Here is a 12969-nt window from a genome sequence, read left to right on the forward strand (position 1 = left end):
CTGTTCTCTGCCTTCCCACTGCCAGGGCACTGCCGACCCCTGGACCGGGCCCTGTACCTTTGGAAGAGTATCCTCTCAGAGTGTCCGGCTCCTGCCCTCCGCAGCCTGGAGCAGACAGTCCACGATCTTCACCTGATGGCTGCTCTCTACCGGCTCATGGACAAGGTAAATTAAGAATCTTGCGACAACTCATCCTTGCTGATCTCTGCCAGTCCCTTCTGCCCGAGTTAGGCCCATCTCCCTCTCCTCCCTTCTCGTTCAGGTACCAGTCATTGTATTTGTACCTGCCTCCAACATATCTTCCGGTAGCTCGTTCCAGATGAGCACTGTCTCTCTGTGGAGACTGCAGACAATCTGCTAGAGGAACTCAGTGAGTCAAGAAGCATCTGTGGGGGAGGGGAAGGAGTTTCAACCCAAACCATCGATAACTCCTCACCCCACACAGATGGACGCATGTACAGGCACACAGTAGATGCAGAAAGATCGGTGAGTTCCTCCAGCAGATTGTTTGTTGCTCCAGATTCCGGCATATGTATATTCTGGTGTCTTGTGAAAAACTTGTCCCTCGGGTCCCCTTTACATCTCTCCTCTCTCACCTAAAACCTGTACCCTCTAGTTTTAGACTCCCAAGGCCTAGGGAAAAAGACTGTGACCATCCCTTATCTAGGACCCTTGTGGTTTTATAAACCTCAGTCAGGTTACCCCACCGCCACCTTTTTTTCCAGGTACAATGGTCCCAGCCTGTTCAGTCTCTTCTCATAACTCAAGCCCTCCAGTCCTGGTAACATCTCCATAATCTTTTCTGCATCCACTCCAGCTCATTCCCATCTTTCCTCTAGCTGGGCAACCAGAACTGGTCACACTACACCAACTGTAGTCTCGCCAACATCTTGCACAGCTATAACGTGATATCACAACTCCTGTATCTCAGTGCCCTGACTGATGAAGTCCAGTGTGCCAAGCGCCTTCGCCAGTCCATCCGTGTCCCACTTCCAGGGAACTAGTCATTTGTAGCCCAAGGTCTCGCTGTTCAGTAACATTTCTTAGGGCCCTCCAATTCACGGTGTAAGTCCAGCCCTGGTTTAACTGTCCAAAATGTATTTGTCTGAGTTAAATTTCATTGGCCATTCCCTCACCCACTTTCCCAGGTGATGAAGATCCTGTTGTAACCTTAGACAACCTTCTACACTGTCCCCTTATACGAGGGGTGCCAACCTTTTTGTGAGTGTGTCACCAATTGGCAATAACTGTCTTTTTAAAAAAGATGTTCTCTCACATGTCAAGGTAATTTTGAGCAGAGATTACCATTGATTAATGAATTAGTAACAATAATGATGTACTTTGAGAGAAAAGGGTGAGTCCTATTGCTTATTTATGTGTATTTGTTGTTTTATTATTGGAAATCTGGTGCAGCTTCTAACACTCCATGTTAAGGAGTTGGAGCTGGAAATGGATGAACTCCGGATCATTCAGGATGATGAGGGGTTGATGGACAGGATTACAGAGAGGTAGTTACACCCAAGGTGCAGGACATCTGGGTAACAGTCAGGAGGGTGAAAGGGGTTAAACAGCCAGCGTAGAGTACGCTGTGACCATCTTGCTCAACATCAGGTATACTACTTTGGATACTGTTGGGGAAGGAAGACAGCAGAGGAAAGTCACAGTATGGCTCGGTGCCTCAGAAGGGAAGGGAAGAAGAAGCAAGTTGTTGTGATTCATTAGGGGAACAGAAGGGAGGTTCTGTGGATGAGAATGAGATTCCCGGATAATTTGTTACTTCCCAGGTGTCAGGGTCCCGAGACATCTCGGATCAGAGTCCTCACATTCTTAAGTGAAAGGGTGAGCAGCCAGAGGTTGTGGTTCTTATAGGTACCAATGATGTGGGTAGGAAGAGGGATGAGTTTTGCAAATTGAGTTCAGCGAGTTAGGTGCTGAGTTAAAGGACAGGACCTCCAGGGTTGTGATCTTAGGATTGCTACCCTGGCCACATGCCAGTGAGGCCAGAAATAGGGAGATCATCCAGTTTAACACATGGCTAAGGAGTTGGTGTAGGAGGAGGGCATAAGACTTTTGGAACAGTGGGTTCTCTTCCAGGGAAGGTAGGACCTTTACAGAAGGAATGGTTTGCACCGAACTGGAGGGGGACTAATATCCCAGCAGGAATGCTGCACGGTGGGGTTTAAACCAGAGTTGCAGGGAGACGGGAATTAGAGTGTCAGAACAGATGGTGGAGAGAGATGTTGTTAAGACCTCAGACAAAGTTAGGAAGCAAAAGGTTGAGCATGGTGGGACTAATGTTCTGAGCTGCGTCTATTTCAATGCAAGGAGTATTGTAAGCAAGGCAGATGAACTCAGGGTTTATCAACACATGGAATTATATTATCGCCATTAGTGAGACTTGGTTGCAGGAGGGGCAGGACTGGCAGCTCAGTATTCTGGGGTTCCATTGTTTTAGACGTGATGGAGTGGGAGGGATGGCGTTACTAGTCAGGAAAAATATCATGGCAATGCTCATTCAGAACAGACTGGAGAACTCGTCTAGAGAGGCTTTATAGATGGAAATGAGGAATAAGAAAGGTATGACCACGTTAATGGAGATTATATTAAAGGCCACTCAACAGTCCGTGGGATTTAGAGGAACAAATTTGTAAAGATATCGTAGATTGTTACAAGAAACATAAGGTTGTGATAGTAAGTGATTTTAACTTTCCACATATTGACTTGGACTGCCGTACTGTAAAAGGGCTAGATGGGATCGAGTTTGTCAAATGTGTCAGGAAAGTTTCCTTAATCAGTACATAGAAGTCCTAAAGAGAGAGTGTGCAATACTTGATCTGCTATTAGGTAATGAGACAGGGCAGGTGACCAGTTTGTGCAGGGGAACACTTTAAATCTGGTGATCATAATGCTATTAGTTTCAAGGTTGCTATGGAAAAGGATAGGTCTGGTCCTTGGGTTGAGATTCTAAGTTGGAGAAAGGCCAATTTTGATGGTATCAGAAAGGGTCTGGCAAGTGTGGGTTGGGGCAGGCTGTTTTCTGGCAAAGGTGTGCTTGGTAAGTGGGAGGCCTTCAAAAGTGAAATTTAGAGAGTATAGAGTTTGTATGTTCCTGCCAGAATAAAAGGCTAGGACAACAGGTTTAGGGAACCTTGGTTTTCGAGAGGCAAAGCAGCAACGAGGTCATGAACTCTATACAGATTGCAGAGATGGTGTTTGCTGTCTTGGGTAGATAAATCCCCAGAGCGTGACAAGGTGTTCCCTCAGACCCTGGGGGAGGGAAGTGCAGATACGGCAGAAGCCTGAGTGGATATATTTATATCATCCTTAGCGATAGGTGAGGTACCAGAGGATTGGAGGATAGCTAATGTTTCATAGTTTAAGAGAGTTTCTGAGAATAAGCCATGATATTATAGGCTGGTGAGCTTGGCATCAGTAATGGGAAATTTATTGGAAGGTATTCTAAGAGACTGAGTATATGAGTATTCGAATAGACAGGGATTAATTAGGGATAGTCAACATGGCTTTGCGCATAGTAGGTCATGTCTAACCAATCTTTATTGAGTTTTTCGAGGAAGTTACCGGCAAAGTTGATCAAGGCAAGGCAATGGATGTTGTCTACGTGGACTTCAGCAAGGCATTTGACAAGATGAGGTAGTAAATTGGATTAGGCATTAGCTTTGCAGGAGAAGCCAGGGATTGGTAGTAGATGGTTGCCTCTTTGACTGGAGGTCTGTGATTAGTGGAGTGTCACAGGGATCGGTGATGAGTTCGTTGTTCGTCGTCTATATCAACGATCTGGATGATAATGTGGTAAACTGGATCAGCAGATTTGCAGATGACACCAAGACTGGGGGTGTAGTGAACAGTGAGAGAGGCTATCAAAGTTTGAAGTGGGATCTGGACCAGCTGCAAAGATGGGCTGAAAAATGACCAATGGAATTTAATGCAGAAAAGTGCAAGGTGTTGCACTTTCGTAGGACCAACCAGAGTAGATCTTACACAGTGAGTGGTACGATACTGAGCATTGCAGTAGAAAAAAGGATCTGAGAATAGTTCCTAGTTCCTTGAAAGTGGCAGCAGATGTAGAGAGGGTTGTTACGGGAGCTTTTTGGCTTTCATATATCAAAGTACAGGAGATGTGATGTGGTGGAGGATTACAAATACCTGGGGATACAAATTGACAATAAACTGGACTGGTCAAAGAACACTGAGGCTTTCTACAAGAAGGGCCAGAGCCGTCTCTATTTCCTGAGGAGACTGAGGTCCTTTAACATCTGCCGGATGATGCTGAGGATGTTCTACGAGTCTGTGGTGGCCAGTGCGATCATGTTTGCTGTTGTGTGCTGGGGCAGCAGGCTGAGGGTAGCAGACACCAACAGAATCAACAAACTCATTCGTAAGGCCAGTGATGTTGTGGGGATGGAACTGAACTCTCTCACGGTGGTGTCTGAAAAGAGGATGCTGTCTAAGTTGCATGCCATCTTGGACAATGTCTCCCATCCACTACATAATGTACTGGGTGGGCACAGGAGTACATTCAGCCAGAGACTCATTCCACCGAGATGCAGCAGTGAGCGTCATAGGAGGTCATTCCTGCCTGTGGCCATCAAACTTTACAACTCCTCCCTTGGAGGGCCAGACACCCTGAGCCAATAGGCTGGTCCTGGACTTATTTCATAATTTACTGGCATAATTTACATATTACTAATTAACTATTTATGGTTCTATTACTATTTATTATTTATGGTGCAACTGTAACGAAAACCAATTTCCCCCGGGATCAATAAAGTATGACTATGACTCTGTTGTATTGAAGTTGTATAAGACATTGGTTAGGCCTAATTAGGAGTATTGTGTGCAGTTTTGGTCACCTAGCTGCGGGAAAGATGTAAATAAGATTGAAAGAGTACAGAGAAAATTTACAAGGATGTTGCTGGGACTGGAAGACCTGAATTATAAGGAAAGATTGAATAGGTTAAACCTTTATTGCCTAGAATATAGAAGATTGAGAGGAGATTTGATAGTTATACAAAATTATGAGGGGTATAGATGGGCTGAATGCAACCAGGCTTTTTCCACAGAGGTTGGTTGAGACTACAACCAGAGATCATGGGTTAAGGGTGAAAGGTGAAATGTTTAAGGAGAATATGAGGGGAAACTGCTTCACTCAGAGGGTTGCAAGAGTGTGGAACAAGCTGCCAGTGCAAGTGGTGGATGTGATTTTTGCAACATTTAAGGGAATTTGTATAGGTGCATGGATGAGAAGGGTATGAAGGGCTATGGTCTAGGTGCAGGTCGATGGGACTAGGCAGTTTAAATGGTTTGGCACAGACTAGATGGGCTGAAGGGCCTATTTCTGTGCTGTAGTTTTCTATGATTCTAATAATGCCACCTTGTATTCTCTTCCCAAATCATTAGTAATCAGTTACAGGTCTCCAATTGCTCTATTGCTCTCTGACTCCAGCTGAGAGCATTTTGTATCCAATTTGCCATCTCACCCTGGATCCCAAGGACTGTAATTTTCTGGATCAGTCTCCAATGTGGGACATTGTCACAGGCTTTGCTAAAGCCCATGTAGACAAGCTCTGTTGCCCTACCTCAATTCCCTTGGTTACCTTTTCAAACATAAATATCGATTTCATGGGATGTGATTTCCTATGCACAAAGACTCGCTGACTACTCCTAACTGGTCCTTACCTTTCCAACTACAACATTCCTCAGGATCCCCTCTCGTAACTTTCCCACCACTGATGTTGGACTCACTGGCCTTTAGTGCCCTGGCTCGTCCTTGCAGCCCTTCTTAAATAGCAACACCAGCCACCCTCGAGTCTTCAGGTAGCTCATTTGTGGGTAATGAAGATAAAAACATCTCTGCCTGGATTCCAACAATCTCCTCCCTTGCTTCTTGTAATATCTGAGGATACAGCGGGTCAGGTACTAGGGATTTGTCAGCCTTTATGCATTTTGAAATTGGCTGAGAAATGGCAGATGGAATTTAATACAGACAAGTGTGAGGTGTTACACTTTGGGAGGACAAACCAGGGTAGAACTTGCATAGTGAATGATAGGGCTCTGAGGTATGTAGTAGAGCAAAGAGATCTAGGAATACAAATCCATAATTCTTTCAAAGGTGTCAAACATATATAGGGTGGTAAAGAGAGCTTTTGGCACATTGGCTTTATAAATCAAATACAGACATTGGGCTGTTATGTTGAAGTTGTAAGAAGTTGGTGAGGCCTGATTTGGAGCATTGTGTGCAGTTCTGGTCATCTAGCTACAGGAAAGATGTAAATAAGATTGAAAGAGTACAGAGAAAATTTATAAGGATGTTGCCGGGACTTGAGGACCTGAGTTATAGGGAAAGGTTGAATAGGTTAGGATTTTATTCCCTGGAGCGCAGGAGAACGAGGGAAGATTCACTCAGAGGGTGGTGAGAGTGAAACAAGCTGCCAGTAGAAGTGGTGGGTGCGGGTTTGATTTCAACATTAAGAGAAATCTAGATAGGTGCATGGATGGGATGCAATGGAGGGCTATGGTCTGGGTGTGTGTTGATGTAACTAGACAAAGTAACTGACACAGACTAGATGGGCAGTAGGACCTGTTTCTGTTCTGTAGTGTTCTATGATACAATGATGGGCGAGGGTGTCAGGTGGTTGAGGAGGGAAGTGAATGTGGGGTATGAGGGTTGTAGGGGAAGGCTGTTTGAGAGAAGGGATGGCTGGTTGAGGGGTGACAAGGGTGTGAGGTGGATGAATGAAGGGGAAGTTGGGGTAGCAGGAGGGGGAGAGGGATGGGTGTGAGGTGGGAAGAAGCTGGGGAGGAGGTAGGGAGGGGAAGAATGGGATGTGAGAGGATGGGTGAGGTGAAGGAGGGGAGTGGGGAGAGGCTGAGGGTGTAGATGAGACGACAGGGAGGGAGGTGAGGTGTGTGAGGACAACAGGCATGTTGGTGTGGCTCCTGACTCTCCCTTCTCCACTTCCCCAGCCCTTCCAGGCGATAGAGAGCTACGGATTGAGCCTATGCCTGCTGGATCCCCGATCAGAGCCCCTCTCTGTCACCAATGTCCTGCTGCATGTGGCCGAGTTTCTGTTGCTGCTGGAAGATGCCCAGCTGGCAGAGGTAGGTGCTGGGGCAAGGGTGGGAAGGGAGTGTGATTGGGAACCTGGTCTGGGTCTGTGGACACCAGGGATCTGGAATGTGGGGAACGGAGGAACATAAATGGATGTTCCATTTATGTTCATTTCCATGGAGTTGGAGAAGGGTGCTGGTGATGGAGGGGCGGGGCATGGCAGAATGGGGGAGGTGGGACCAATGAGTCCCGGGCTGGGTGGGGAGGGTGCTGAAGCACCAGTGGGTGGGGATGGCAGGTACAAAGCAGACTCGGTGTTCAGCTGTCTGCAGGGATGAAGGAGGGGGAGTTGCTGGGTGGGTGGGTGTCTTCTGCTACTGGTTAGGGTGGTGAGACTATGTTGTGAAGCAGCCTCGTGTTATCATCTGTGCTCTCTCCCTTGCCCCCCCCTCCACTCTGATCTCTACCCCCAGACCTGTTTGGATGAAGCTGAGCTCCTCCTGAAGAGTTCGGATCCTGCTAAAAGTGACTACCCACTGGTGATGTCCACCTACTCTATCCTGCGCAGTCAGCAGCTCTATGTCACCCAGCAGGTACGTGGCTGCACTGTCCTTTGGGGAAGATGTTTACAGGCCATGCATTTCAGATTGAAAGAGTGACATGACAGGGGAACAGGACCTATACCCACCCGTTTACATCAATTCCTTTCTATCCCTCTGACATTCCTGCAGATCTAACCCCTCCTCCACATTGCACACACACAAACGGAAAGGTAATTAACTTACCAACTCCATTCATCATTGGGTTGTGGGACGTACCCAGACCGGAGCACTTAGGGGTAAACCACAGAGTCACTGAGAGTGTGCAAACTCCACACAGGCAGTGCCAGGGGTCCTGTAGCTGGAAGGCAGAGGCTGTACCCATTGAACCACTGAAACCGTACTCCAGCCCAACGATCATGATGACCAAGATGTCCATCTGAGCCAGTCTCATTTGCACATGTAGCAGACATAAGTTACAAAAGATAAATAGCACTAAAGAGGAATAGTGAAGTAGTTTTCCCTGGTTCGTGGACTGTTCAAGCATCTTATGGCAGATGGGAAGAAATTGTTGAGTGTGGTCTTCAGGCTCATGTACCCCTTGCCCTGTGGCAGTAACAGGAGGAGGGCATGTCCTGGATGGTTCAGGTCCCTAATGATGGATGCCATTTTCTTGAGCCACTGCCTCTTGAAGGTGGGGAGAGTTGTGTGTGTGATGGAGCTGGCTGAGTCTACAATCCTCTGCAACTTCTTTCAATCCTGTGCACTGGAGCCTCCATACCAGGCTGTGATGTAACCAGTCAGAATGTTCTGTATGGCACATCTGTAGAAATTTGCAGGAGTCTGTGGTGTCCTCACCACAGACTCTTGCAAATAATTGGGAGTCCTCAAACTCACAATGAGAAGTAACTTCTTTATGATTGCACCAACATGCTGAGCCCAGGAGAGATGCTCTTGAGATTTTTGGCCCTCTGAGCCTTTCTGTTATACCCTGTCCAAATTTTACCCACCTCTGTCTCCTCCTCTGGCAGCTCATTCCATATACCTTCTGAAAAACATGCCCCTTTAAACCTTTGCATTCTCAACTTAAACCTGTGCCTTAGAATTGTTGACTCTCCTACAATAGGAAAATGATTGACCTTCCACCTTATCTGTGCCCCTCTAGGTTTTATAAATGTTTTTAAGGTTACCCCCACCCCCCCAGTCTCCTTCACTCCGGGAAAAGCAGTCCCAGCCTGTCCAGTCTCTCCTTGGATAATTCAAGCCCTCCAGTCCTAGTAACAAACTCAGAATCAGATCTTTTATCACTGACTTAGATTACATAAGTGTTGTTGTCTCCTGACAGTATATTCTAGAGATATAACATTACAGTAACTTGCAAAAATAAATATTGCAATAAGAAATAAATAAATAGTATTCATGGGTTCATAGACCATTCAAAAATCTGATGGTGGCAGGGAAGAAACTGTTCCTAAAACATTGAGTGTGAGTCTTCAGGCTCCTGTACCTCCTCCCTGATAGCAGTAATGAGAAAAGGGCATGTCCGGATCATGAGGGTCCTCAGTGATGAATGCTGTCTTGAGGCACCATCTCTTGAAGATGTCCTTGATGGTGTGGGAGGGCTATACGTGTGAATGGAGATATCTGAGTGGACAACCCTCTGCAGCCTCTTGTGATCCTGTGCATTGGGGCTTTCTGAGATGCACCCAGTACAACTATAGAAATTTGTAAGAGTAAGGTCCTTGTGAATCTCATCTGCCTCATCCTTCCTGTGGTGTGGTGACCAGAATTCCACATGCTATTCAAGTGCAGTCTCACCAACATTTTGTATAAGTTCTGTCTAGACAATCAACAGCCATGATAAAACCATCATTAGAACTATAGCCAGTTTATTTAGGTCGTAGGTTACAACAGGACATTGACAGGGTGCAGAGCAGGGCTGAGAAATGGCAGGTGGAGTTCAATCTAGAAAAATATGAAGTGATTCACTTTGGATGATCGAATTTGAAGGCAGAATATAGGATTAATGGGAGGATTCTTAACAGTGTAGAGTAACAGAGGATCTTTGAAGATCCTTCAAAGTTGCTGAACAAGTTGATAGGTTGTTAAGAAGGTGTATGGTGTGTTGGCCTTCATTATTCGGGGGATTGAGTTAAGGAGCTGTGAGGTAATGTTGTAGCTCTGTAAAAGTCTGATTACACCACACTTTGAGTATTGTGTTCAGTTCTGGTCCCCTGTTATTGGAAGGATGTGGAAGCTTTAGAGAGGGAGCAGAGGTGATTTACCAGGATGTTATCTGGATTGGAGAACGTGCCTCATGAGGATAAGTTGAGCAAAGGAAGATGACAGATGACTTGATAGAATTATATAAGGTGCTAAGAGGCAAAAATCGAGTGGAAAGCCAGCACCTTTTCCAAAATGGCCAATACAAGAGGTCGTCATTTAAGGTGATTGGAGGTTGGTATTAGATGTAATTCTTTTTTTTTTTTACATACAGTGAGGGGTGATGGTAGAGGCAGATACATTGGGGACATTTAAGAGATTCAGACACATGGATGATAGAAAAATGAAGGCTAAATGGAAGGGAAGGGTCAGATTGATCTTGGAGTAGGTTAAAATGTCAGCATAACATCATGCTGAAGGGCCTGTAATGTGCTCTGTTCTATCTGTCAGCACTGATAGCACTGCTCTGGCTGTGGACTCAACTCCACCTACCTGCCTTTGCCCCATAACTTATATCAGGACTGGATAATTGACCATTCCTCACCCTCCACAGACAATGCTTGACCTGCCCAGCTGCTTCTGCATTTTGTGTTTCATTCTGATCAATCTGAAGAAGGTCTCAAATTGGTAAATTTTTTTATCATTGTTGCATGTAGCGAGGTACAGTGGAAAGCATTTGGTTTGCATGCCATCCATACAGATAATTTCCCCACATCAGTATATTGTAATTCAGAGGCAAAGCAACAACAGAATGCAGAATAAAGTGTTGCAGACACAGAAAGTGCAATAAGGTGGAAGGACCATGACAAGGTAGACTGTTAGGTCAAGAGTCCACCTTAACATAGTAGGGCATCGTTCAAAAGTCAAGTCTGATGACAGTGGGTAGAAACTGTCCTTGAGCCTGGTTGTACGTGGTTTCAAGCTTTCGTATTTTCTGCCCGATTTGGGGGAAGGGTAGTGGGGGAGATAAAGAGAGAATGTGGGTGGGTGGAATCTTTGATTATGCTGGTTGCTTTTAGCAGGCAACGGGAAGTATAGACAGAGTGAATGGGGTGGTAGGCCGGTTTCTGTGAGGTGTTGTGTCCACGACTCTCTGTGATCTTGGGTGGAAGTCTGTCTAACCCCTTGATTATGCTCCCCCATAGGTTGCCAAGGGGTTGGCCCTGCTGCTGGAGGTCTTGCGGTCTCCTTTGCTTCAGAAGCCCTCCAAGGTATGGTACCTGCTGAAGGCCAAGGCCCAACAGCTGTCGGCTTCCTATCTCAGCCTGCCTGCTTCTGTCCTCCCGGCCCAGCTGCGTGGAAAGCTCCAGGAACAAGGTAGGTCACTGAAGCATCCCAGCTTGGGCTGGGTGCCCCTTTTTCTTCCTCTCCACCTCTCAAAGTATTCTCCCCTCACTGCTCATTCTGGTTGTGTGTTGTGATCTAATAGGAAGGATGTGGAAGCTTTAGAGAAGGTGCAGAGGAGATGAGCCATCAGGCCTGTTTCTCTGCTGTAGTGTTCTGTGGCTCTGACTCTACAAGTCATAGTTCCATCACTGATCAAGAATCCCATCCATCTGTACTTTCAGCACACCTAATGACTTGGCCTCCACCACCCAAGTGATACACTCCCAAGTCCCTCTGCACAACAGCATGCTGTAATCTTTCACCATCTAAATCAGGGGTTCCCAACCTGGGATCCATGGACCCCTTGCTTTAATGGTATTGGTCCATGGCATGAAAAGCTGGGAACACCTGCTTTAAATAGTAATTTGATCTTCCAAAGTGGATGACCTAGCATGTACCAACATTGTACTCTAATTTTTAGACTCTTGCCACTCAGTGAACCTATCTATATCTTTGCAGACTCTCTGTATCCTCTGCACAGCTTGTTTTTCTATTCAATTTAGTGTTGAACTAATTAAGCTAAATACACTTAATCCTGTCTGATCCATATCCCTTCATTCCCTGCACATCCACGTGTTTGCCCTACAGCTTAGTATCTGCCTCCACCACCCTTGTCAACACATTCCAGGCACCCACGACCCTACGTTTTAAAAAAATCACTGTAGACATCTCCTTTTAACTTTTAAGTGCATGCCGGCTGACTACTCTATCAACACCTCTCATTATTTTATAAACCTCTATCAGGTCTCCCTTCAGTCTCTGCCACTCCAGAGAAAACAACCCAAATTTGTCCAACCTCTCCTTATAGCTCATATCCTCTAATCTGGACAGCCTCCTGGTAAACCTCTTCTGCACCCTCTCCAAAGCCTCTACACCAGTGTTTCCCAACCTTTTTTAGCCCAACTCCCGCTAAAGCACTTTCATACTTTCCAACACCCCTCTTAGGCACAATATACTTTCTGGCGCCCCCATAGCATAAAACGTGTACTATATGATTCTGCTCCAATTTTTTATTTGTCTTTAATTCTAGCTTACACAGTACCTGTGCGGTGTACAGCAGTTTCGATATCAATGTGATTCTTGAGCTTGATAGTTTTTAGCAAAAGTTGAAATATCTAAAAATATCTGGTTCAAGTCGTGATAGCTAAAGCCTTGAGTCCCCACACGTAACAATGTCCAAGCAGTTTCTGTGTTTTTGTGAGTATGCAGTTCACTGTAGTGAAGCTTCTTTCAACAAGCTATCAGGATGGAAATGCAATGAAAGGGACTTTGGCTCTTCTCCAAAGACCAGGTAACTTTGTATGACAGTGTAGTCACATACCACTAAAGCTGACATTTTTGAAAAGCATTTCTGCTTCTTCATCATTCTGAATTTCGGTAGTTTCTTCTTGCAAGCTCTCTTCCTGTTCTTCCACTTCACAAGGAAATGGGTTAATTACCCAGCCTGGAATTTCAGATCGTTCAAATCCTTGAATCGATTCTGAAAGTTCTTTGGTGATTGCAGGTGTAAGCAAATCACCATCTGTGAAAGAGAGTGCCATACTTTCCATGCAGGGAAACTGTGAGAACACTCTTTTCCCAATGTTTTGCTTATATATTTACAATTTTCTGATAAAAGTGGACTCTGCACTTCTTGTCTGGATTAAATTGAAATTCTCACCCTGCAGTTTCATTTATAGAATGTTCATTTTGTCATGCAGGCTGGCTAGGTATGCCACATCTTCGCGTAGAAGTTAAATCTTATTTTCCAAG

At 45.5% G+C, this 12969-nt stretch overlaps 1 protein-coding gene across 1 annotated transcript in view; it reads left to right on the top strand.

Annotated features, from left to right (window-relative positions):
• The window catches only part of espl1 (extra spindle pole bodies like 1, separase), a 63605-nt gene that overhangs the window by 15739 nt on the left and 34897 nt on the right, over window positions 1-12969 (top strand). Inside the window, exons 10-13 of the mRNA XM_072248971.1 lie at window positions 26-165; window positions 6985-7119; window positions 7543-7662; window positions 10977-11148. Coding sequence (XP_072105072.1) covers window positions 26-165; window positions 6985-7119; window positions 7543-7662; window positions 10977-11148 — 567 coding nt within the window. The remainder of the gene's footprint in view (window positions 1-25; window positions 166-6984; window positions 7120-7542; window positions 7663-10976; window positions 11149-12969) is intronic.

Source organism: Mobula birostris, chromosome X, assembly GCF_030028105.1.
Source record: "Mobula birostris isolate sMobBir1 chromosome X, sMobBir1.hap1, whole genome shotgun sequence".
NCBI classification, from domain to species: Eukaryota; Metazoa; Chordata; class Chondrichthyes; order Myliobatiformes; family Myliobatidae; genus Mobula; species Mobula birostris.